A 24,666-nucleotide genomic window follows, 5' to 3' on the forward strand; every position below is an offset into this window, starting at 1 on the left:
GAGGATGGAGGTTTAAAAGCAAACACATGAAGCTCCATCAGATCCAGTACTACAGGATTCACTGTAAAGACTCTACACAGGGACGGCCCACATTCGGGACTCTAATTATGCTGGGACATAAACTGATAAACACCAGCGGCACGCCTGCGTTTTCAACTGCTGAAAGGGTTTTGTAATCTGAGAAACAGAAGAGGGGAAAAACAAAAGAAACAAAAAAAAAAAAAAAGTTACCATGACTATTAGGGAAAAGTTTGTCAAAAGAAACTGAATTATTGAAGGATGAAAGTGTTGTTAAAAAAAAAGGTATACAAGAATGACAATATCTAACCCAAAGTTAAAGTGCAATATGCAGTTTAAAAAAAAACAAACAAACAAAAAAAAACCACCCAACCCATTGCTGCTTGATTCAATAAAATATTCTGGGAATTTTGAGTTTGTTCCCCTGTAGAGGAATCCTGACTCGGCAATAAAGTTCACTGGTGTTTTTATTTAAAAAAAAAAAAAACCCCAGAGAAAGTGTCCCAATTAAACCAGAACAAGTTCATTTTCCAGGATTAACTAATTTATATTTAAAAAAAAAAAAAAAACCCACACAACCATTCCTGCTTACGGAGTGCATTCTTCTGGGGCAGTCTGAGCCTTCTATACTGTCCTTCCTCTAGCACCAAATTCATACAGAATCCCACAGCAGCGAACTCAATTCTGCTCTGAATCTTCTGATTTGTTAAACCTCCCCCCAAAAACATGGTTGTGATGTTCAGCGCTGACTCAGACCACGAGCAGAGGGCCGAAGAGGCGACGGCTGCTCTCCCTGCGCCGCTGAGCCAGCCGTGATCTGGAGATACCAGACAGGCAAAGCGAGCTTGAAGATGTAGAGTGGCAAAGGGAGGAACAAACACCAAACGAGTTCCTGTCCTTCTCCTCAAACTTCTCCTCCTCCACTTCCTGCTGGACCAGCTGACTGCTCACAGCCTCCACCTGAGCAGTGAAGAATGCAAGATCCTGGACACTTGACCCCCTGAGAGAGGAAAGTAGACAAGATTTCTTTAAAAGTATTTCATCACAGGAATGTTTCACCAAAAACCTGTGATGAAGGAATCAAGTCTAAAAGGCTTTCCGTTAAATAGCAAAGTGTCGAGAATGCTAGTGATTAGTGTAATAGTGGTGCAATGAACCCTGGTTAAAACAAAGCCTCTGTTGTAGGTTCTTTGTAGCACCTTTAGTGGACCCAGAAGTGAACCCTGAGGATCTCCTATCGTGAATTCCTGTGAATATCTTCTCTCGCAGCTTTTATTCATTATAAAATCTCACCTTCAGACATGAACTCACCTTGAACGTAGTGAGGGGGTTGTGTTTTGAGCAAGCTAACAAAGAAAAGAAAAAGGACACAGGCAATTAGACCCCAAAACAAATGAAGGCTAATATTTATCATTCTTCTTTCCACCATGCTGCATTAGATGCATGAAAAGGTGATGCATTAACATGATTAAAATAGACAAACGTGAATATTTTGTGGTCATTCTGTCTTAATTATCTAACTAGTATTATATAATTAGCATCAGGCTTGTTATTCAACTAGTTAGAAAATGCTTCATGTTTTAATTTATGAAGGCAAACTTGCTCCTGAAGGGGACACAGGCTAATTCTCTCTAGCCATCATTCAACATGTTAAATAAAAGCCAACTGTTACAGTTCTCCTTGAGGAGCTTCTTCCAGGCTCCATATGAATCTCAGTGAGATCAAGATTTTTTTTTTTTAAAGCCATGTCACCCAAAACCTCAGGCTATTTCATGGCAAAAACATTCCTAAAATGGAGCTACCATTTCTTCATAAATAGCAAACAGTTATAAACAAGATCAATAATGGCGCATCTCACTCTGGCCCCATCTAGTCCAGAAGGAACGATCTAAAGTGGGCCACCTGGCGCAATAAATGTTGCAAGATACATCTACACACACTTTGCCAGAAAATCAAAGTGGGTGAAGATTTGAGTGAGAAGCAGTGTGTGGAAACTGCTCATTAGGGATTGATTAATTACTCCATATCTTCATGATTAATTGCAATTATGCAAATTTGGGTAGAAGCTATCTACAGTGGGGCAAAAAAGTATTTAGTCAGCCACCAATTGTGCAAGTTCTCCCACTTAAAAAGATGAGAGAGGCCTGTAATTTTCATCATAGGTACACTTCAACTATGAGAGACAGAATGGGGGGAAAGAATCCAGGAAATCACATTGTAGGATTTTTAATGAATTAATTGGTAAATTCCTCGGTAAAATAAGTATTTGGTCACCTACAAACAAGATTCCTGGCTCTCACAGACCTGTAACTTCTTTAAGAGGCTCCTCTGTCCTCCACTTGTTACCTGTATTAATGGCACCTGTTTGAACTCGTTATCAGTATAAAAGACACCTGTCCACAACCTCAAACAGTCACACGCCAAACTCCACTATGGCCAAGACCAAAGAGCTGTCAAAGGACACCAGAAACAAAATTGTAGACCTGCACCAGGCTGGGAAGGCTGAATCTGCAATAGGTAAGCAGCTTAGTGTGAAGAAATCAACTGTGGGAGCAATTATTAGAAAATGGAAGACATACAAGACCACTGATAATCTCCCTCGATCTGGGGCTCCACGCAAGATCTCACCCCGTGGGGTCAAAATGATCACAAGAACGATGAGCAAAAATCCCAGAACCACACGGGGGGACCTAGTGAATGACCTGCAGAGAGCTGGGACCAAAGTAACAAAGGCTACCATCAGTAACACACTACGCCGCCAGGGACTCAAATCCTGCAGTGCCAGACGTGTCTCCCTGCTTAAGCCAGTACATGTCCAGGCCCATCTGAAGTTTGCTAGAGAGCATTTGGATGATCCAGAAGAGGATTGGGAGAATGTCATATGGTCAGATGAAACCAAAATAGAACTTTTTGGTAAAAACTCAACTTGTCGTGTTTGGAGGAGAAAGAATGCTGAGTTGCATCCAAAGAACACCATACCTACTGTGAAGCATGGGGGTGGAAACATCATGCTTTGGGGCTGTTTTTCTGCAAAGGGACCAGGACGACTGATCCGTGTAAAGGAAAGAATGAATGGGGCCATGTATTGTGAGATTTTGAGTGAATACCTCCTTCCATCAGCAAGGGCATTGAAGATGAAATGTGGCTGGGTCTTTCAGCATGACAATGATCCCAAACACACCGCCCAGGCAATGAAGGAGTGGCTTTGGAAGAAGCATTTCAAGGTCCTGGAGTGGCCTAGCCAGTCTCCAGATCTCAACCCCATAGAAAATCTTTGGAGGGAGTTGAAAGTCCGTGTTGCCCAGTGACAGCCCCAAAACATCACTGCTCTAGAGGAGATCTGCATGGAGGAATGGGCCAAAAATACCAGCAACAGTGTGTGAAAACCTTGTGAAGACTTACAGAAAACGTTTGACCTCTGTCATTGCCAACAAAGGGTATATAACAAAGTATTTAGATGAATTTTTGTTATTGACCAAATACTTATTTTCCACCATGATTTGCAAATAAATTCTTTAAAAATCAGACAATGTGATTTTCTGGATTTTTTCCCCCTCATTTTGTCTCTCATAGTTGAGGTATACCTATGATGAAAATTACAGGCCTCATCTTTTTAAGTGGGAGAACTTGCACAATTGGTGACTGACTAAATACTTTTTTGCCCCACTGTATATGCACCCTGGGCAGACCTACCTTCCTGCCAAAAACCAATAAAAATCAGGGAAGAATTGAGAAGTGGCGATTTTCAGGAAATGTGGATGACTGACAACAGCTGGTGGCATAAACTCATCACCTGTCAGCTGGATGAGCTAATAACCAAATGAGATGCATCAGACATGATAAAAATAAAGCTTTTTGTGCTAAACCTTGTTAAAAACAAAGTATTGACAGTAAACTCGTTCCCCTTTAGCATTTAGACCAGGCCAACAAAAAAACGTGCTTGATTTTCAGAGATCCTACAGAAGCGACATGGTGATTCTTGACCCTTTAATAAATTAACAAAAAAAAAAGCCACAGATGAGCCTCAAATGACCAATAGGACACCTGGAACATGCAGGAGATTAGCATACGGATGGTATTTAACAAAGGAAACTGACCTTATGCTACTCTAATGCTAGAACTAATACAGTTGCTTTAACATGACAAACAAGCAAACACTGGGCAACGTTTCCAGCCCCAGTGCGTACTTATCCAATTTAAGAGGACAGTCACAGTGGTGTAGTCGTACCCCCTGTACCCACGGGTGCTGCAGGACCTGCTCCGCACTGAGACGCTGTTTAGCATTGCGGACCAACAGCTTGGAAACGAGGTGTTTGGCCTGAGCAGAGACATGAGCCCAGTCCTTCTCAGGGAACTCATACTTTCCTTCCTGAATGCTCTCGAACAGCATGCTCTGGGTGGATTTTTAGAAAAGTAATTAATTAATAAAAAAAATTTAGCATAGCAAGGCTACTTTGGAAAGTATGCATGCATACATCTGGATTCTGATTGGTCAGAAGGTGTTTAGCTTACCATCACATGTTCCTTTATTAAGAGTTTAATTGCTGGGATCCAAGAGGAATAAAACACTTAGGAACATGCATTTATTGGAAAATAATTCTGTGGTGGTATGAAGAACTCCATCACACACTCTCCATCGTTGATTATTTTACTGTATCAAATCTACAATCCATGTGATTTTTACCCACCTGGCAGTTGTAGCATGGCTCCCCCTGATCCCAGCCACACCCGGTTCCACAGTGACCCGTGAACGGAGGAGATCCACAGAGCAGGATGTAAAGGACAACGCCGAGACTCCACAGATCACAGCGTTTATCATAAACACTGACCTCCTCATTAAATGCCTCCACCACCTCGGGGGCCATGTACTCTGCCGAGCCACACTGAAACACAACGTACCAGAACACATTTATACAATATATGCGGTCGTTAACAGAGTGCTAGCAAAGCAACAGTTTTATATTTAAAAAATAAGTTGATCAATTTACATTTACTCATAAAAAAAGTTAACACTGAAAAGTAGAAAAAACCCACACTAAGGTTTTACCATTTTGTGTTAAAGACAACAGAAAATTTAATCAGAATTGAGAATATATATATTTAATTATTCTACAAAGTCGAGTCATACACGAGTGGCTAGCCGACAAGGTGCAGTATTTACAGTATTAGTGTTCATATTGCATGGGAAATGGGTGTAAAGGTCATTACCAAGTTATCTTACTGGGATAAAGGATCTTACCGGCGTGAGGAGCTGTGGACTCGAGATCAGGTTCCTGTCACTGCTCAGCTTCATCCCACTGCCCAGGTCAAAATCACAGATCTTCACTGGACACATCTACAGAGACCCAAACCTCCAAGTTACACACTGACCAAATCATGAACACCATCCTGAATTACCTCTAATTAAATCTTTATAACGAACCTGAAGAAATTCCGAGTTAACTAGTTTAATCTTATTCCTTCATGTTGGTTTCGTGTCCTTTTGATTAATGTCTTCACTCCTGAAGAGGAGTAAAAGAAGCAGTCTTCGTCAACCTGGAATGACCATCACTGAACAGAGGAGGTGGTCCGAGATACCACTTACAGTGCAGTCTTTGGCACACTTCCCAGAAAACTGAATACACATCCAGACCAAGACTCCGCTGACTTCAATGACTTACATGATGGCAGAGAGCCAACAACCCACAGATCACCCTAATGACCCTTTAGGCTGCCAACACCGTTCATACCTGGCCTCCAGGAGGACTGAGGGTCAACGACCCATGTGACCTCAACAACTCCCCTTAGGGTTGCTTTTGGTCCACTAGAGGATAAATACCTGAAAAACTGCACTAGTCAGACAGAACTGAAGAAGCCTTTTAGCCCATGTTTACATTAGACCGTATCAGTGGATCATCAGATTAACGTTTTTAAAACGATTAGTGTGCACACAGCAACACCAATACACGATTTGCGTGCACACAGCAACGCCAATACACGGATACACTCGGCTCCGCAGGCATCCTGCGCTCCAAATCACTCCGCCCTGAACAGCGAGTGCCCTCTGGAGGGTGCGCACTCAGAGCGTGCGAGTGAAGTGCACGAGCAGTGATTCGGGACTGAGCCGCTGTGTGTGTGATCCCAGCGCATATCACTTACCACTTGCAAGTGGAAGGATGGTAAGCCTAAAGACAATCATAACTACACAATGGGCAGTATTTGCATCAGTATTTGCAGCATTTTCATACTTTTATACTCTTTAATGAAAGGTGATACAAGGCGGAAGTCCGCGCCGTTTTTCAGCAGTTGCATCACATGACCAATGCCAGCGAATCAGGAAGGTGGATGTCACAGTGACGTTGTCCAATAAAACGCCAGCTAGAGCTCAGCACAGCATATCCGCGTATTCTGAATGTTTACACAGCACCGGAGCTGACACGATCTGGATTGAATATGTGGACGCTGGCGGATTCCTGTTTCCCGGCGTTTCCAGGCGGTTTAATGTAAACGGACAGTGCATCCGCGAAGAAAACGAGACAGATACGGTCTAATGTAAACGTAGCCTAAGAAGAGAGGTGAAACATCTTGAAGGACTTCAAGCCTTCTTTAGCACCTATGGTTTACAATGACCTGGATGATTGAGAACCTTCAGACATTTCCTACAACGACTTATGTTTTGACCAGAGATGGACAAAGAACCCAACTTCATTAATGAAGTCAAAGTACAGATCCCGCAGGTCAAATGTTACTCCGATACAAGTGAAGGTTGTACAGTAAAATTTACTTAAAAGTACTTGCTTTTAAAAATACTCAAGAATTAAAGTACATTTTCTGTCAACGCATTGTATTATTACCACAACGCTTACAATACTGAATGCCTCTGAAGCAACCAGAGGTGGAAAAAGTACTGAAAAATTGTAATTAAGTAAAAGTATCTTTACTTTGCTTAAATTCTACTCAAGTAAAAGTACCCATCTAAAAATCTACTCGAGTAAAAGAAACTCAATTTAAAAATGTACCTTGAGTAAGTTACTTAGTTACTTTCAACATCGGTGCCAACTTCATGTCAACATTTGGGGGTGGGGGGGTGTCAGAATTATGTTCTTGCACCGTGACTTCATGACGTCGGCAGTGTATGTAGTTGAATATCAGACTCAGTTGTAAGTCATTTTCATTCATTACTATTCACCGTTGCAAGTAGGAAGCTCCCATTTTAATGATAACTTATGATGCATTAAAAAAAAAAATCTCACGACTTTTAAATTGTTTCATACAATGTTTTTCAATAAACAAATTTAGTTTAATGCAATTTTCTTTGAGATGAATTCGGCAGACAACTGACAAGAATAGTGCCCCAAAAAAAAAAAAAAAAAAAAAAAAATTGCACCATACTCCATAAAAAGGCTTAAGCGTGTTAAACGCATGTAAGGCTACCTTGTGGCCAACCATTCTTGGGTAGAAAAACAGCTAAGTACATGAATATAGTTTCTGTTAAGAGTTAATGGATATGACAAAGTTAATTTTAATCTTACTTACAAACTAACATCTCTTTCATGGCCATGGAAATTAACAAGTATAGGCAGTAAAACGAAATAAGCAATATAAGGACATGAGAAAATCATATTCACCCTAATAGCCCATCAGCCCTAAAACTTCGCAAAAACATCACTCCTTCTGTCACAAGCGCTGATAAACTCATCCACTTGTCCATTTTGCTTCATTTCTATGTTCACTGTTCAGTGAAAACGGTTGCAGGAAGCCACACAGAACTTTTTGCCTCAGTAGTGCTGCCTTGGTTGCTACGCAACGAACCTTTTTTTTTTTGCCTGGGCCGCGTAGGCCTAGTGCTACACAGTGTAAATTTTGTGGAGTGCAACCTGTCACTCACTGCCAACCATTGGAATATTGCAAGCGGAAAAGGGGGCAGGTCATGTCCGATCATAACATTTTAGGTGACGTGTCTATAAATTACTTACATTTTGCATTCAAAGCTAGGCTATTATTTTAGTTGATTTCAATCATCAGTTAACATGAATTCATCTGTACTGTTTACTACTTTTTCACGTTTCATTATTGGGGTGTTTTTGCCCCCCCCAACTTTATCTTTGGGGGGTCAAAAAGGTCCGTGCCCTCCCGCAGATGGCGCCAGTGACTTTCAATTATTTGATGTAAAAAAAGAAAGGACAAGTCATAAATCAAATTGTTTTTAATGAATTATTAGTCAACATAACCTTTCAGGCAGTATAAAGCTTTGTTTGGACTACCCCATAAAACATTTTCAAGTACAAGTGACATAACTTGTAAATTCTATCATCCATTTTTTTCTTTACTGACAAATGCCTTCTATTTTTATGCATACTTTTTTTTTAAATATATATAATTATGTATGTGTGTATATACACACACACACACACACACACACACACACACACACACACACAGTCTACCTGTAATGTGCAATTTTTCCGAGCCTCTCAATAAGGCAATTTTTCTATACTTTTTCACGGTAGATAATGCAAATAGCCCTCTGTATTTAATCCTTCGTTTGTCTAATTTGTATTTCAGTTTTATTTGTTATCTGTTTGACATTTTCTTGCTACTGTAACACGTGAATTTCCCCTGATGTGGGATGAATAAAGTGAATCTAATCTGATTTATTAAAGCCACTAAAGCAGACTTACTAAATGACACCTATGAAACGTAAACCAACCAAAGTGTCCAGGGCTCTCACGATTTAAAGACAGCCAAGCGATTTCTTAGTAACACTGCTCTTCCTTATATAGAAAATATCATTGACAAATTAACTGCATAATGTTTACAACCTGTCGAAAGGTAATGTGCAAACTATTTTGAGACCACCCCATAAAACATTAAGCAAAGTGCCAAATTCTGAATTGTATGGTCCAACTCAAACACCACAATAAAAAAAAGAAAACCAAACTCAAAGTATCCAAGACAATGAAAATGTTTTGATGGCCTATCAGTGACCTCCCAAAGCTCTAGTCTACAGCCAACAACCCAGGAGCGAGTCTATACATGAATTAGGATTTTTTCATAAGAGACCAATTGCAACTAAAACCACGCACTTGTATTATTTCTGACTGTCATTCTGATAAAACAAATTTGTAAACGTGAGATGATTCATTTCATTTAGTCTACTTCACTTGAAACGTTAGTGATCAGTATGGATGCTAGGCAGCCAAAAGAATTGATAATGAAGGCACATTTTACTTAACAGTGGAAGGTTTTAACCAAACAAATAACGTTTGGGATACACAGGTAAATGCACATATCTACTTACCACCACATGCTTCCGCAGATTTGATGTGGAAGTTTTGTAGACTGATAGCTCTGTATGGCAGGGCAGGCACATTTTGCATTGCATTATGTTATTGCCTCGTTTGCGTTTGAATGCAAAAGTACTGGCTGAGATACGGCCAAGGGTTTCCCCTCGCTGTCCGGCGCATCTGTTCCACGGGAATTCTCTTCTCGGCAACCCTCAACCTCCTCCATGACCTATCTCTTGCTCGGCTACCTCAGCACCAGCCATCATCCAACAATACATGTAGGCTAATATGGATATTCCATGCGCGCGCCTGCACCAGTTTCCTTTCAGTTCAGGCCAATTGGGTTTTCTTCCCCTGCATTTAATTGTTTTACTCAGTAACGGACGGTTTTCAAATGTAGCGAAGTAAAATACTTGGTTCAAAATGCACTTGAGTAAAAGTAAAATTACCCATTTCAAAGACTACTTAAATTACACAAAAAGATCTACTTAATTACAATAACTTGAGTAAATGTAATTCGTTACTTTCCACCTCTGGAAGCAACCAACTGGATTCACAAAATGAACGCATGCTGTGCCATTATGGTGGTTTAACTTTAAGGTAGCTAGCTAGTCAGTGAAGCTCCACCCGACATGCTAGCAAACCATTTTCAAACTCAAATCATACTGATAGCTAACGCTACTAGAAAAAGATTTCTACATTGTGCTTATTTGGCGAGATTATGCTAAAACACTTCTGAAAGGACTTCAGATAAGTTAACGCTATTCATGTTCGCGTAACTCGTTTTTACATGCTAATTAACAGTGTCCAAGTTAACTAGCTATGCGTTAACGTCAGCCGTGGACAAGACTATGGCAACTTGGTGGACAAATCCATAGAAAGTCTTGTGACTAACCAAACTGCACAGCTATTGCGATGTTATTGCTAGCTCTAAAAGTACAGACAACTTCATTACAAGCTTTCTCTTGGAATAAAACGTTTATATCCCTCAATATGCTTCCGCAGGTAGGACGGCGAGTTTTTGTAGGCCGTGATGTGGTTCGTTTTAGGCAAACAAAGCAAACATTTAAAACGAAACAAATCTTTAATCCATACAGAAAACTGAAACGTGGGTTCTAGGTATGGCCATGAGTGCCTTCATTCCCCAGAAGAACCGCCTCCGTCCATTCTGCCATCAACTGAACATGTTCAAATAACGCTGCGGAGAAAATCAGTGAACTTAATTTTATCCAGTCTATGGACGTGACCCTAGTGATTACTGATCGGCTCTCAGTGTCACCTGTGAAAAAAAAACCCAATCACGTTTTAGAAAATAAAAGAAAACCATCCACTTTAAGCTGCTTCATAGTAACGAGTAACTTGATAGAAATGTCGTGGAGTGAAAACGAAACTGTCTTCATGTTAAAACTGTTAATGTCATAGTCATGCTGTCTGTTGTTGCCCAAATGAGGATGGGTTCCCTTTTGAGTCTGGTTCCTCTCGAGGTTTCTTCCTCACGTCGTATGAGGGAGTTTTTCCTTGCCACCGTCGCCACAGGCTTGCTCATTGGGGATAGATTAGGGACAAAATTAGCTCATGTTTTAAGTCGTTCAAATTCTGTAAAGCTGCTTTGCGACAATGTTTATTGTTAAAAGCGCTATACAAATAAACTTGACTTGAAAAGTACAATATTTGCCTTTCAAATGTAGTGAAGTTAAAAAAGTCATAAGTTTCCAAAAAAACAACCTCAAGTAAAAGTACAGATACTCAAAGTGTACTTAAGTACAGAACTCAAGTTAATGGCCCTTTTCCACTACCCTTTTTCAGCTCACTTCAGCCCGACACGGCTCGCGTTTCGACTACCAAAGAACAGCACGACTCCGCTCGCTTCAGCCCTGCTTAGCCCCTAAAACTCGCACCGTTTTGGAGTGGGGCTGAAGCGAGCCAAACCGTGCCGAGTGAGGCTGGGGGCGTGAGCAGACACTCCCCTGTGCACTGATTGGTGAGGAGGAGTGTCCTCACATGCCCACACACGCCCCGCGAGCACGCTGGGATCTGTAAACACCGTAAACCCGGAAGAAGGAGAATTACGAGAATTATGAAGCCTTATGCGCCTCGCCTCATCTATACGCTCTTGCCAGTATCTGTTGGCATTGTCGGTGACAACAAGCCACAGAACCAAGACCAGCAACACTAACGACTCCATGTCCTCCATGTTTATTGTTTACTATTCGGGTCGTGAGACTACCGCTTAAAAGATCACTGATGTCACTGTTTGCGCTGCTTAACGACATCACGTGACGTCCACCCACTTTCGCTAACTCCACCCAATGTGTCCACCCACTTCCAGCCAGCACGGTTCAGCGCGGTTGTAGTCGAAATGCAACTCCAACAGCCCCACTCAGCTCGACTCAGCACGGCACGGCTCAGCCCGACTCAGCCGCGTTTGTAGTGGAAAAGCGGCAATAATGTACTTCGTTACTGTCTACCTCTGGTTTTGACCACCTTCTCGTGTGATTTGGCCTTCACTTCATCTCTACCCGAGAGAAAGGAGATGCAGCAGCACTTTAGCCCTTTAGTCTGTCCAGCTTTCTCACTTCCACACAAAACAGGTCAGCTTCTCAAGATTTAACTTTCACGCTAAAACAGTCATCAGTTTGGACTGTAAATCAGCGCAGTATCACTGCATTGCATTCTGGGACTTCGAGTCCAACATTCACACCAAAGTCTCCACTGGATTTCTCTAAAGTGACTTGACCAATACAAACCCTGAATAATGACCCAGACTCCTGAAACGTTTCTCACTAACATTTTAAGAAGAAACCTTTGTCACATGCACACTTCAAGCACAGTGAAATTCATCCTCTGTGTTTAACCCATCTGAAGCAGTGAACACACGCACACACTCCGAGCAGTGGGCAGCCACACTACAGCGCCCGGGGAGCAGTCAGGGGTTCGGTACCTTGCTCAAGGGCACCTCAGCCCAAGGCCGCCCCATGTGTCTTTGGACTGTGGGGGAAACCGGAGCACCTGGAGGAAACCCACGCAGACACGGGGAGAACATGCAAACTCCACACAGAAAGGCCCTCGCTAGCCACGGGACTCGAACCCGGAACCTTCTCGCTGGGAGGCGACAGCACTAACCACTACACCACCATGCCGCCCAGTGGTTTGAACACACAGCCACTAACTTTTGACCAAAAACAGCACTGACCAATACATCAACCAACAAACCAGCACCAGAATCACTCAACACCTCAGGGACTTCATTACAAACCTATTTAAGGTGTCTGAAAGGTGTTTTACTTCAAGAGTGTCTGCGTGTACGTTAAAAACACACTTACCCTATCGCTGTGCTCACAGAGGATATTCTCTGGCTTCAGGTCCCTATGTGCCATTCCTACATCACAAGGTCACATGACCAACATTAACACTTTAACAGCATCTTTTATACATTTAAAGAAGCAAAATGAAAAATTCTTAAGTCTAATCGCTCAGACAGGATGTGCTCAGTGTTCACTTCTTTAGCTTTGCCATGAAACTACAAGGCCAATGTAGATAAATAATGGAAAATTAAAAACAAACAACTTTATTCATCACACACTTGTGAAATTCCTCTCTGCATTTAACCCATCTGAAGCAGTGAACACACGTGAGCAATGAGCGCACACAGACACCCAGAGCAGTGGGCAGCCATGCTAACTGCCCTGGGTACGTCTCATCTCTAGCCGCTTTATCCTGTTCTACAGGGTCGCAGGCAAGCTGGAGCCTATCCCAGCTGACTACGGGCGAAAGGCGGGGTACACCCTGGACAAGTCGCCAGGTCATCACAGGGCTGACACATAGACACAGACAACCATTCACACTCACATTCACACCTACGCTCAATTTAGAGTCACCAGTTAACCTAACCTGCATGTCTTTGGACTGTGGGGGAAACCGGAGCACCCGGAGGAAACCCACGCGGACACGGGGAGAACATGCAAACTCCACACAGAAAGGCCCTCACCGGCCCCGGGGCTCGAACCCGGACCTTCTTGCTGTGAGGCGACAGCGCTAACCACTACACCACCGTGCCGCCCGCCCTGGGTGTGTGTTTTGCAAAAAATAAATAAATAAAAATCACTAATTTACTTCTAATCTCCACCTTCGCACTTTAGGCCACACCCCCTGCATATGGACTAACACCAAATGGCTGAGGGAAGGACATGATTCAGAGTCAATATTTTGTGCTGTGATTTTTTGGGAGGTGATCAGCGTGAACAAAACCAACACAAGAGACACCACACCTAGACGATTCAATTATTTGTTCGCAACATTAGCCAAGTAAGATCAGGGCAAAACTAAAAGCAACAAAACACACATCTAAAATGTGAAATTTAGAGCATATGCAAATACAAAAAACATGAAAAAAATAAACCAAGAATAGAATATTAAATGAAGGAAACTTTAAAAAGAATTATAAAAGCTTACATTTAAAATACAATAAAAAGCAACAAAATTTGATTTGTTTTCAGTAACCATTTTATCCTGGTCTGGATGCAAATAATAATAAAAAAAAACCTTTATAAAATTAATTAAATTGGCATCCTCTAAAACATCACAAAGATGAGCAATTTCTCACTTTAAGGAAAATATTTTTCTTCTACAGTTTACTTCCTTCCATGATTCTTCACCTCTTAACTCTTTCTAAGCTCCAGTGTGTCAGACATCAGTAGTCAGAATCTCTGCGTGTGTGTGAGATATGAATCAGAGGTGTTGAGTGACCTTTACTGTGCAGGAAGTGTAAAGCATTGGCGATGTCCTGCACCACAGCGCTGACTTCCTGTTCACTAAAATGCTGCCTCCTGTGGATGTGAGTCAACACCGAACCTAAAAAAAACAAAAACCCACAAATAAATCTGCTCTAAAATGAAGATACACAAAGTATAAGGACAGAGCAGACTGATGAACCTCCTGCGAGCTTCTCAAACACCAAGTAGAATTGGCCTTCATCTTCCAAGAACTCCACCAGCTCCAGAATGTTTCTGTAGAAAACAAGGAGGAGTTTCATCAAACCACACTGCTTTTGGATAGAGAAATGAGAACAGAATAAAACCCAAGTCAAATCATGTTGTACTGATACAGCAGCTATAAACAGCCTTTCCCTCACCAGCTTCAAGTTTTTCCTCTCTTGTAAATTAATATTTAAAAAAAAAAAAAAAAAACCACAAACCCACGTAGCTCATCACATGACTGAGAAACCACAATTTGTCTGTCCTGAAGTTGTGGGAAGTCTAAAGTGTTTCAGCTTTACCTTGGACTGTTCAAGCGCTGGCACTGGCGACTCCTTCTGAAATAAACGTCCCCTTACAGAAAACTTCATATTAATAAGATAAGCCTTTATCGTCATTGTTCACACAGCTGTGCATGTTACAGCGGTTCCACAGTTGTCATAGCCAAGGGGTGGCAGTGGAGATGAGCTCCCACTGTCCATTTATAAAAAGTAAAAAAAGGAGGGGGGTGGGAGGGGTCCTCATGGCAGAACTGCTACTACTGATGGGAGAAGGAGCGGAGGCAGGTAACTGGCACCTTAAACCACTTCTTCGGGCAGATGGGGTTCATCAACCTGGGAAGGTAGCCCATCTAGGAGAAGGAAAACTGATTTCAAATCTCCGCTGCCTTGCAGCCATACCCATTTATGGGAAAGGCTTTGGGAGTAAACCCCCAAGGTTAAATCCAGAGCTGGAGTCCCTAAGGTGGTCTGATGCTGAACTGCAGCGCTTCCAGCAACTCCTGTGGCACTGCCGTTGCCAAACTGCATTGGCTTCTGCCTTATCTTTGGACCACGGCAGCTGTGTGGAACAGGAGGACCTGCTGCATGGGCAACAGCTGATCCTCCTTATTACCCTGCCCAGGGCTTGTAGCTCCACTGGAGAGAACACTCCAGTGTCATTGCAAGATGTTAACACAACATGGGAAGTGGCAGTTACCAGTTCTAAGCTCATCCAATGGGCAAAGAAAGGAAATACAAGTGCCAGAGGTCACTTCTAATGGTGGGAGGGATTATCACATCCCACTGGACAGCTACCGCCCAACTCAAGCTGGGCAGCCTCCAGCCAGTAAGGTGCTGCCCTGCCATGGCCTGCTTGCTCCACTGGGTGTGTGGAGCTCAGAGAGCCATCTCAAAAGGTAGGCCACAAATTCTGCACCAGGCAACTGAAGATGCAGATAAGAACATATCTGGACGCTACATCTCTCAGACGGAAGGATGCCAAATGAACATGCACAGCAAAACTATAGGCACTCTTACTGATCAGAATCAGAAGCACTTTATTGCCAGGTATGTTACACACACGAGGAATTTGACTCTGGTTCGACTTAGCCTTCATAGTACAGACAGAAAAAAGTATAGGGAAAAAAAAAAAAAAAAAAAACCACAACCACACAGTCTCACTGCAGTGAACTCCAGGGGGAGAATTGCGTTTATACAGCGACAGCCTTGAGGCAGTGCTGGCTAGGGAGCCAAGATAAGATTGGAATTTGTTTAGACGCGTCCTTTTTCGCCTAACCCACTTGTCCATTCTGGCCACCAAAATGATCCATTTCTCTTTGCAAAGCCATCAACTTCTCCATGATGCTATCCATGTTGCGATTCAAGTTCTGAATAGCTACAGTCTGAGTGCTAACAGCTCTGCCCACTGCTTCGATCATATCGGGCAGCTTTGTGGGGCTTTGAACAGCTGCCACCATTAACTGATTTCCTCGATACACCAGGGCAATGCCAAGTCCAATCAGCAAAAATCCTGTGATCATGGTTCCAAATAGGTAAATATCCTCAATGTCCTCTACGGAAAGAATTGCCAAGCACACCACACGCGACTCCTCCCAGGCATCCATGGTGTACCGCTGCAAACATTCCAGCAGGACAAACAGGTTCCCCCGAACCTAGACTTCGAGTCGAGAAGATTGTGTCAATTGCGTGAAGTGACCAGTTGATCAGATCCATAATTTCGATTCGGAGAGCAGTGCAGGAAGGGTCTCTCGGACAAGACGAGTCCGCAGAAGCAAAGCAGGAGAGAGGCTTGTCAGGAAGGGAGAGGCTGAGAAAAAGATGAGGAAAAAAAAAAAGCCCACCCACACATTTCGCTCCTATCAGGACCGGACTGTGTAGGCATTAAAAAAAACCCTCAGCGCAGCATTCCGTGAAGCACGGAGAAGAATTAACAACAATTACACAAAAACATAGAAAGTACGAGAGAGCAAAGTCCCGTGGCAGCCATCTGCAGCACCATCTTGGATGGAAAGTGATAAACTCAACTGATTAGTGCATATTAAGAATTAGTAAAACAAACATGCATTTAAAACACAAAAATCACATTTACATATATAAAAAAAATCAAAATACCAAAATAGCAGCAAGTTATAGTGTCTGTGGAAGTACCGTATATACTTCCAATAATTAATTACATGTGAATTGCTGCTATAGAAATCAGAATGAGCAAATTAATAAACCTGTAAAAGTGCTGTTATAGAAAATAAGTCAACACACTGACCAATCAAAACCCAGAACTCAACCTTGTTGTGCAAATAAAACAAAAAAAGGTTATTAATCCTTACAGGCACAGTGCACACGCGTGTGTGTGTGTGTGTGTGTGTGTGTGTGTGTGTGTGTGTGTGTGTGTGTGTGTGTGTGTGTGTGTGTGTGAGAGAGAGAGAGAGAGAGCGCGATGACACGATAAGCTTGCTGTACCTGTGGCCTTGGCACTGATAGAGAATCTCCACCTCTCTAAAGACACGGCTTCGGCTCAGTTCCGGCCTCTTCTTGATAATCTAAAAAGAAACCACACGCCGGGCGGCACGGTGGTGTAGTGGTTAGCGCTGTCGCCTCACAACAAGAAGGTCCTGGGTTCGAGCCCCGGGGCCGGCGAGGGCCTTTCTGTGTGGAGTTTGCATGTTCTCCCCGTGTCCGCGTGGGTTTCCTCCGGGTGCTCCGGTTTCCCCCACAGTCCAAAGACATGCAGGTTAGGTTAACTGGTGACTCTAAATTGACCGTAGGTGTGAATGTGTGTGTGAATGGTTGTCTGTGTCTATGTGTCAGCCCTGTGATGACCTGGCGACTTGTCCAGGGTGTACCCCGCCTTTCACCCGTAGTCAGCTGGGATAGGCTCCAGCTTGCCTGCGACCCTGTAGAACAGGATAAAGCGGCTACAGATAATGAATGAATGAATGAAACCACACGCCACCTGTCCTAATTACTCAGAGTAAAGAAGAGGACCATAATATTTTCTTAAACAGAAATTTCTGCGCATTCAATTAAAAAGAAACCATGAAGCAACAAGTACACACAATGTACTATAAGAAACCAAGTATTTATGCATCACTTAATGTGTACAGCTGAGTGCAAAAGTTCACACCCCATAACTCCTGGATGGGCAAAGCTCTAATCTTAGCATAAAAATAAATATATAATTTAAAAAAAAATTAGCAATGGCAAATAAACACAATGTATTCCCCCCCCACCTCCCTACAGTTTATGGATTACAGCAGGGCTTTTCAAAGTGTGGGGCGCGCCTCCCCTAGGGGGCGCCAGAGTTCTTCAGGGGGGTGCAACGTGAGGAAAAATAAACCAGAATAATGCCGCTTTTCCACTACAAATGCGGCTGAGTCGGGCTGAGCCGTGCTGAGTCGAGCTGAGTCGAGCTGAGTGGGGCTGTTGGAGTTGCATTTCGACTACAACCGCGCTGAACCGTGCTGGCTGGAAGTGGGTGGACACATTGGGTGGAGTTAGCGAAAGTGGGTGGACGTCACGTGATGTCGTTAAGCGGCGCAAACAGTGACATCAGTGAGCTTTTAAGCGGTAGTCTCATGACCCGAATAGTAAACAATAAACATGGAGGACATGGAGTCGTTAGAGTTGCTGGTCTTGGTGCTGTGGCTTGTTGTCACCGACAACGCGGACAGATACTGGCAAGAGCGTATAGATGAGGCGAGGCGCATAAGGCTTCAGAAATTCTCGTAATTCTTCTTCTTCTTCCGGGTTTACGGTGTTTACAGATCCCAGCGCGCTCGCGGGGCGTGTGTGGGCATGTGAGGACACTCCTCCTCACCAATCAGTGCACAGGGGAGTGTCTGCTCACGCCCCCAGCCTCACTCGGCACGGTTTGGCTCGCTTCAGCCCCACTCCAAAACGGTGCGAGTTTTAGGGGCTAAGCAGGGCTGAAGCGAGCCGAGTCGTGCTGGTTTTTGGTAGTCGAAACGCGAGCCGTGTCGGGCTGAAGTGAGCTGAAGCGAGCTGAAGTGAGCTGAAAAAGGGTAGTGGAAAAGGGCCATAAGTTACTATTGCAGACATCTAGCAAACTTCAGCTAGCCTTTGCTAGAGAAAAAAATGGATCAATTTTTAGTACCCAAGGCTACAGTGAGTGAGGAGACAGTCTGGGCCAAGCAAAAAAAGGAGGAAGTATGACCACAATTATTTAAAGTTTGGATTTTCATGGACTGGATCTGAAGATGCTCCAGTGCCACAGTGTGTTGTCTGCCAAGAGGTGCTAGCTAACGATGCTATGAAAGGTTTAAAATGTGTAAAACAAGATGTCTTTAAAAAAAAGCACAGATGTTTAAAATGTGTAAAAAAAGACGTTTTAATAAAGCTTATATGTTTTAAATGTGTAAAAAAAGATTTTTCAAAAAGCACAGATGTTTAAAATGTGCAAAAGAAAAAAATAAGTGTACAACCATTTTTTTTAAAAAATACAAATGGAACATTAAGTATAGCAACAACAAAAATTGTAAGGGGGGGGCGGCACTGTTTATTTGCTCTCTGAGGGGGGCTGACTCTCCCACACTTTGAAAACCCCTGGATTACAGTATGACAAACTAGAGATAAATAATAAACTTGCAAAGATAAATACAGAGGGTACACAAACTTATGCACATGGAAAAGTGTAGCCTAAGCATGATTAGATATCGTTTACATTTCATCTGTGACTTATATTACAGATCCATTTCTTTATTCTTCTAGTTCAGGTAACTTAATGACTTGATCTTTATCTGTAGTGACTTATCCTGTACAGGGTCGCAGGTGAGCTGGATCCTATCCCAGCTGACTATGGGCGAGAGGCAGGGTACACCCTGGACAAGTCGCCAGGTCATCACAGGGCTGACACAGACAACCGTTCACACTCGCGGTCAATTTAGAGCCACCAATGATCCTAACCTGCATGTCTTTGGACTGTGGGGGAAACCAGAGCACCCAGAGGAAACCCACGCAGACATGAGAACATGCAAACTCTGCACAGAAAGGCCCTCGCCAGCTGCTGGGCTCAAACCCAGGACCTTCTTGCCATGAGGCAACAGTGCTAACCACTACACCACCGTGCCACCCTGACTTGACCTTTATAACATTTAACCAAACAATCCTTTTTTTTTGGGGGGGGGGGGGGGGGGGACCCTTTCTCTTCCTGAGCATCAGCCACATTCACACAGCGAGCTCACCTTCACCGCATACTCCTTCTGCGTGCTCAGACTGACACACGTCTGCACGACCGCGTGCGCTCCTTCACCCAAAACCTCATCCTGGAGCCTGTACACATCTGAAAACACCAGGGAGAAAAACGGAGAGGATTCAGATGCACTGGAGTGCAATATAGTAAATAATTATTTATGAAGAGAGCTCTAACCAAAATACGAAAAATATTATAGTTATAGCTTTATTTTTTACACATTTGCTCAACTCCAAATGTGTTAGAAATGTATTAAAGGGACAGTTTGTCTTTTTTTTGCACCATCTGCTGGTTGCACAGCAAATTGCAATGCTAGCATTCATCTTTAATGGTTTAAATAAACTTCACAGGAAAGTCATCTGCTATATAAAACTCCTAATATAAACTCTCAGCTTACCTTCAAATCGCCTGCTGAAGTCGTCTGTAGCTCTGCATCTCTTTTTCTTGTTTCTCCTCTTAAAGTCAGGGAGGTCCATGAGGTTATAGGAACGGACTGAAGATCAGAGAAGAAAAGTTGAGACACCACAACATTGAGAACGAAAGAACCTCAAGTGCTAAGACTACTATATTTAAACATCAAATTGAATCAAATCAAACTTTACTAATAGCTCTTTTCAAACTAATTAAATTGCAATTCAAAGCACTGTATAAATGATTGACAAAATGCAAGTTAAAATGGGTTTAGAGACTAATACTGACCCAATTTAGTCAGACAATAATAAATAAGGAAAAAATAAAATGTAAATAAAACAGTTACAAAAATATTTTAACGAGAAAAAAATTGTATAGGGGGCGGCATGGTGGTTAGCGCTGTCACCTCACAACAAGAAGGTCCTGGGTTCGAGCCCCGTGGCCAGCGAGGGCCTTTCTGTACAGAGTTTGCATGTTCTCACCATGTCCACGTGGGTTTCCTCCGGGTGCTCCGGTTTCCCCCACAGTCCAAAGACATGCAGGTTAGGTTAACTGGTGACTCTAAATTGACCGTAGGTGTGAATGTGAATGGTTGTCTGTGTCTATGTGTCAGCCCTGTGATGACCTGGCGACTTGTCCAGGGTGTACCCCGCCTTTCACCCGTAGTCAGCTGGGATAGGCTCCAGCTCGCCTGCGACCCTGTAGAACAGGATAAAGCGGCTAGAGATAATGAGACGAGAAAAATTGTATATTTGTTAATTATGGTAAAACAAAAAATGTTAATAAAATAAAGGAATAAAACAAAGTGCTGAATAAAATTTTATATTTTGTATATAAAATGTGCAAATACTAAGAACATCAAGACACTACATAACCAGACTGAATAGATTTAACAAACAAACAAAACAAAAACACCCCCTTATGCTCACTTTGGTAGAGAAGAGAAAGTCACAGATCAATACTTTTAACGGGAATTGTCTCCGCTAAGTGGACTGAAGTGGTACTGCAGTCTGCCAGCAAAACAACGAATAAAAATGATAGTGTATTTTAAGTATCAGAATGGGAATATTACTACATAATTTGAATATTTGCATTTATTAAAATAAACAGTACACCAGGAAGGCACTTTTGGGGAAACTGGTCAGCAGAGAAAGGCGAAATAGAACAAGAGAAAAATCTCAACTATAAAAGTTAATTAATCTCAATTAAGAACACTTTGATCAGTTTAGTTCCATGCAAGTTGAACTGCATCACACCACCCAGATAATTTGTCTAATAGTACAACATTAAATGTTTTACTCCTTAAATATAAATTGCCAATATTATCAATTACACCTAATTTACTGTTCTGTGAATCCCAAAAATGCAAAGATTAAGTTGTACTAAATATCGCACAATCTTTCCCACTCACCGTTTTTGATCTGTTAAACTCCACTTTGTAAAGTATCTTTACCCCCAGATTTATCCTGTAGAACTAACTTTCTCTTCTCTCCCAGTATAAATCCAATTAAAGTGCTGAGTAGAGCTATAAATTTGTAACCTCTCTTCCTAAAGCCCCGCCCATTCTTTGTCTCCTGTCCAATCAAATCAGGTGCTGGAGACTATCCTGACCTGATTAGTTTCCAGCCCCTGATTTGATTGGACAGGAGACATAGAATGGGCGGGGCTTTAGGAGGAGAGGTTACAAATTTATAGCCCTACTCAGCACCTTAATTGGGTTTATACTGGGAGAGAAGAGAAACAGCATAAATCTGGGGGGTAAAGGCACTTTACAAAGTGGAGTTTCTAGCCACGATTCAAACACTAAACTCATTAATCAGATTTTGAACACCCCTCTTTCTTTCTTTATTAATTAATTAATTAAGCAAGCAAGCCCACAGAAATCCAGATCAGTTCCAAAGTAAGAGACATTATATTTCACCCCTCCTAAATGCCAGGCTACAGTACCTTCATGCACTTCCAGCCCAAGACCCAGAGGTGCAGCACAAAATTGTGGACCCTATACTTTCTCTGAAGTTCAGGCTCTGATAGACCTCTGTTCTTTAAATAAAACGCGACCACCACTCACACCTGATTGTCACCCCACTGACTGAAATCACACGACTCTCATATCACCTTCAAGGTAACAGCTAATCCTAGGTGTTCACATACTTTTGCCACTCACTAATATGTAATATTGGATCATTTTCCTCAATAAATAAATAAATGACCAAGTATAATATTTTTTTTTGTCTCATTTGTTGAATTTGGGTTCTGTTTATCTACTTTTAGGCTTGTGTGAGAATCTGATGGTGTTTTAGGTCATTATTATGCAGAAATATAGAAACTTCGAAAGGGTTCACAAACTTTCAAGCACCACTGTAAATCAGACAATGGACAGGTAAGTTAGTGAAATCCCCAAAATTGTCGTTTTTACCTCCTCAGCAGTACTGAAATTATGAGAAATACTTTAAGGATTATTTTGTCCAAGAAAAAATCCAAAGATCAGATTGATGTAGAAGTTACTGGAATAAGATTAATGTTCTGGCTTCCATGCAGAGTTGAGTCCAGCTGTCAAACTCACTCTCTCTCTCTCTCTCTCTCTCTCCCCGTTTCCCCATATTTAGTTTTGTTCACTGATCCCTTTAGGCAGCTGCTTTTCAATTCTGACTTCTGATTATAAAATTAGCTTTTTTTTAAAAGTCTGTTTTTATTTACTTTGTGTCTGATACATTTTTAAAGCCTTTGCAATGTAAATGAACCCTTGATGTGCTGTTTCTGATGTTTTATTCACAGCCATTCCAGCAATGATGTAGAAACATGTTCAACTAGAAGAGCACTCGGGAGAGTGTAGACCTCCACCAAGCCACATATCTGGATTTGGATCAAAATCTATTTAATTGTTCCACCTTTCCACCAAATTTCATCCAGATCCATTCACTACTTTCTGAGTTACGTTTGGAACCAAGAAACAAATGGAGGCGAAAACACAACCTCCTCCAACACAGTTGGTGGGCGTAAATATGCAATACATTGTCATGAAGCAAAGATATTTATAACAATTCAGAATTTAATGAATGAGAATATTTAAATCACAGGGAAGGGTACTTGTACAAGAATTCTCAACATGTATTCTGTCAAGCTTGAACTCCCTGCCTCTTTAAAGCCACACCTGTTCTCGCTGTCACACTACACCTCGAACAGAACCAGGAAGCTCTTTTCTCAGGAAACGAAACTCAAGAAAGTTTGCTTCTTGATTGTGTATGAGTGCAGAACAATGACACAGGCAAGTAGTTCAGTAGATCAGGATCATTTCAGCTGTTCGGTGTGTCTTGAACCTCTGAAGGATCCAGTAACTACTCCTTGTGGACACAATTTCTGTAAGGTGTGTATTAATGGCTTCTGGGATCGGGAGGCTCTGAAGGGTCTCTACAGCTGCCCCCAGTGTAGAGAGACTTTCACTCCCAAGCCTCATCTACGCCGGAACAACATGCTGGCTGAAATGATGGAGAAGCAATCCAAGACTGAACTCCAAGCTGCTTCTGCTGCTCAGAGTTCCACTGGATCTGGAGATGTGGAGTGTGATTCCTGCATTGGGAGAAAACGCAAAGCTGTTAATTCCTGTCTGGTGTGTTTGGCCTCTTATTGTGAAGATCATCTTAAACCTCACCATGAGTCTCCTGCTTTTAAGAAGCACAAGTTAGTCAAAGCCTTTGCAGTGCTTGAAGAGAAGATCTGCTCTCAGCACGACAAAGTGATTGAGATCTTCTGTCGTACTGATAAAAGTTTCATCTGTTATTTGTGTACAATGGATCAGCACAGAGGCCATGATACTGTTTCAACGAAAGCAGAAAGAACACAAAAGCAGGTGAGAACTGAACATGTTTATAATTGTCCAAGGTCAGGTGATTAGATCAGATTGGTTTTATGCCTTTCATTCTCTGTGAAGTGAATTTTCACTAAAAATCAAAGCGTTGTTGGTAATGAAGTGTTAAACATGTCAGCACAGTCAGTGACGTTAAACAGCCAACACCAAACAACATTCTTATATAATTTTATAGCTCTGGATCAGTGCTGTGAAGGTGTTATGCTTAAATAACTTTCCTTGCCACCGTCGCCACAGGCTTGCTCATTGGGGATAGATTAGGGATAAAATTAGCTCATGTTTTAAGTCGTTCAAATTCTGTAAAACTGCTTTGCGACAATGTTTATTGTTAAAAGCGCTATACAAATAAACTTGATTTGATTAAATAACTCACTAAATATCGTGTAACTTCATTGGCATTTGCAAAAGATGTTTATGTCGTTTTCCATTCCAGACCACACCTACATGGCATGAAATGTGGTTTTGTAACTGTGGACAGAACTCGGAAATGTGAGATGGAGTTCTGACTGTTCAGGGGTTCCAATACATTTTGGCAAAATGTCCTCAAATGGACATGAATTTTCTGTGAGCCTAAAGGTGATGATACATGGGGCAACTTTTTGGGCAGTGTTGCTGGGCAATTACGCTTTGGCACTTTCCCACTGAG

General features: G+C 42.2%; 1 protein-coding gene and 1 pseudogene across 1 annotated transcript; one reads left to right on the forward strand and one right to left on the reverse strand.

Moving 5' to 3' along the window:
* Positions 1 to 554: 554 nt before the first annotated feature.
* Positions 555 to 20,220, reverse strand: LOC132864795 (MAP kinase-interacting serine/threonine-protein kinase 2-like). The gene is made up of 11 exons (XM_060898213.1): positions 20,142 to 20,220; positions 19,737 to 19,834; positions 16,996 to 17,075; positions 14,217 to 14,290; positions 14,031 to 14,135; positions 12,608 to 12,663; positions 5,258 to 5,353; positions 4,707 to 4,901; positions 4,247 to 4,411; positions 1,330 to 1,364; positions 555 to 1,018 (listed from the first exon to the last, which is right to left on the reverse strand). The coding sequence occupies exons 1-11, from the start codon at positions 20,218 to 20,220 to the stop codon at positions 769 to 771; spliced, it is 1,233 nt and encodes a 410-aa protein (XP_060754196.1). The 3' UTR covers positions 555 to 768.
* A 3,108-nt stretch (positions 20,221 to 23,328) lies between these two features.
* LOC132901251 (E3 ubiquitin/ISG15 ligase TRIM25-like) overlaps positions 23,329 to 24,666 on the forward strand; it is a 53,948-nt pseudogene continuing 52,610 nt past the window's right edge.

This window comes from Neoarius graeffei, chromosome 17, assembly GCF_027579695.1.
Source record: "Neoarius graeffei isolate fNeoGra1 chromosome 17, fNeoGra1.pri, whole genome shotgun sequence".
Lineage (NCBI taxonomy): Eukaryota > Metazoa > Chordata > Actinopteri > Siluriformes > Ariidae > Neoarius > Neoarius graeffei.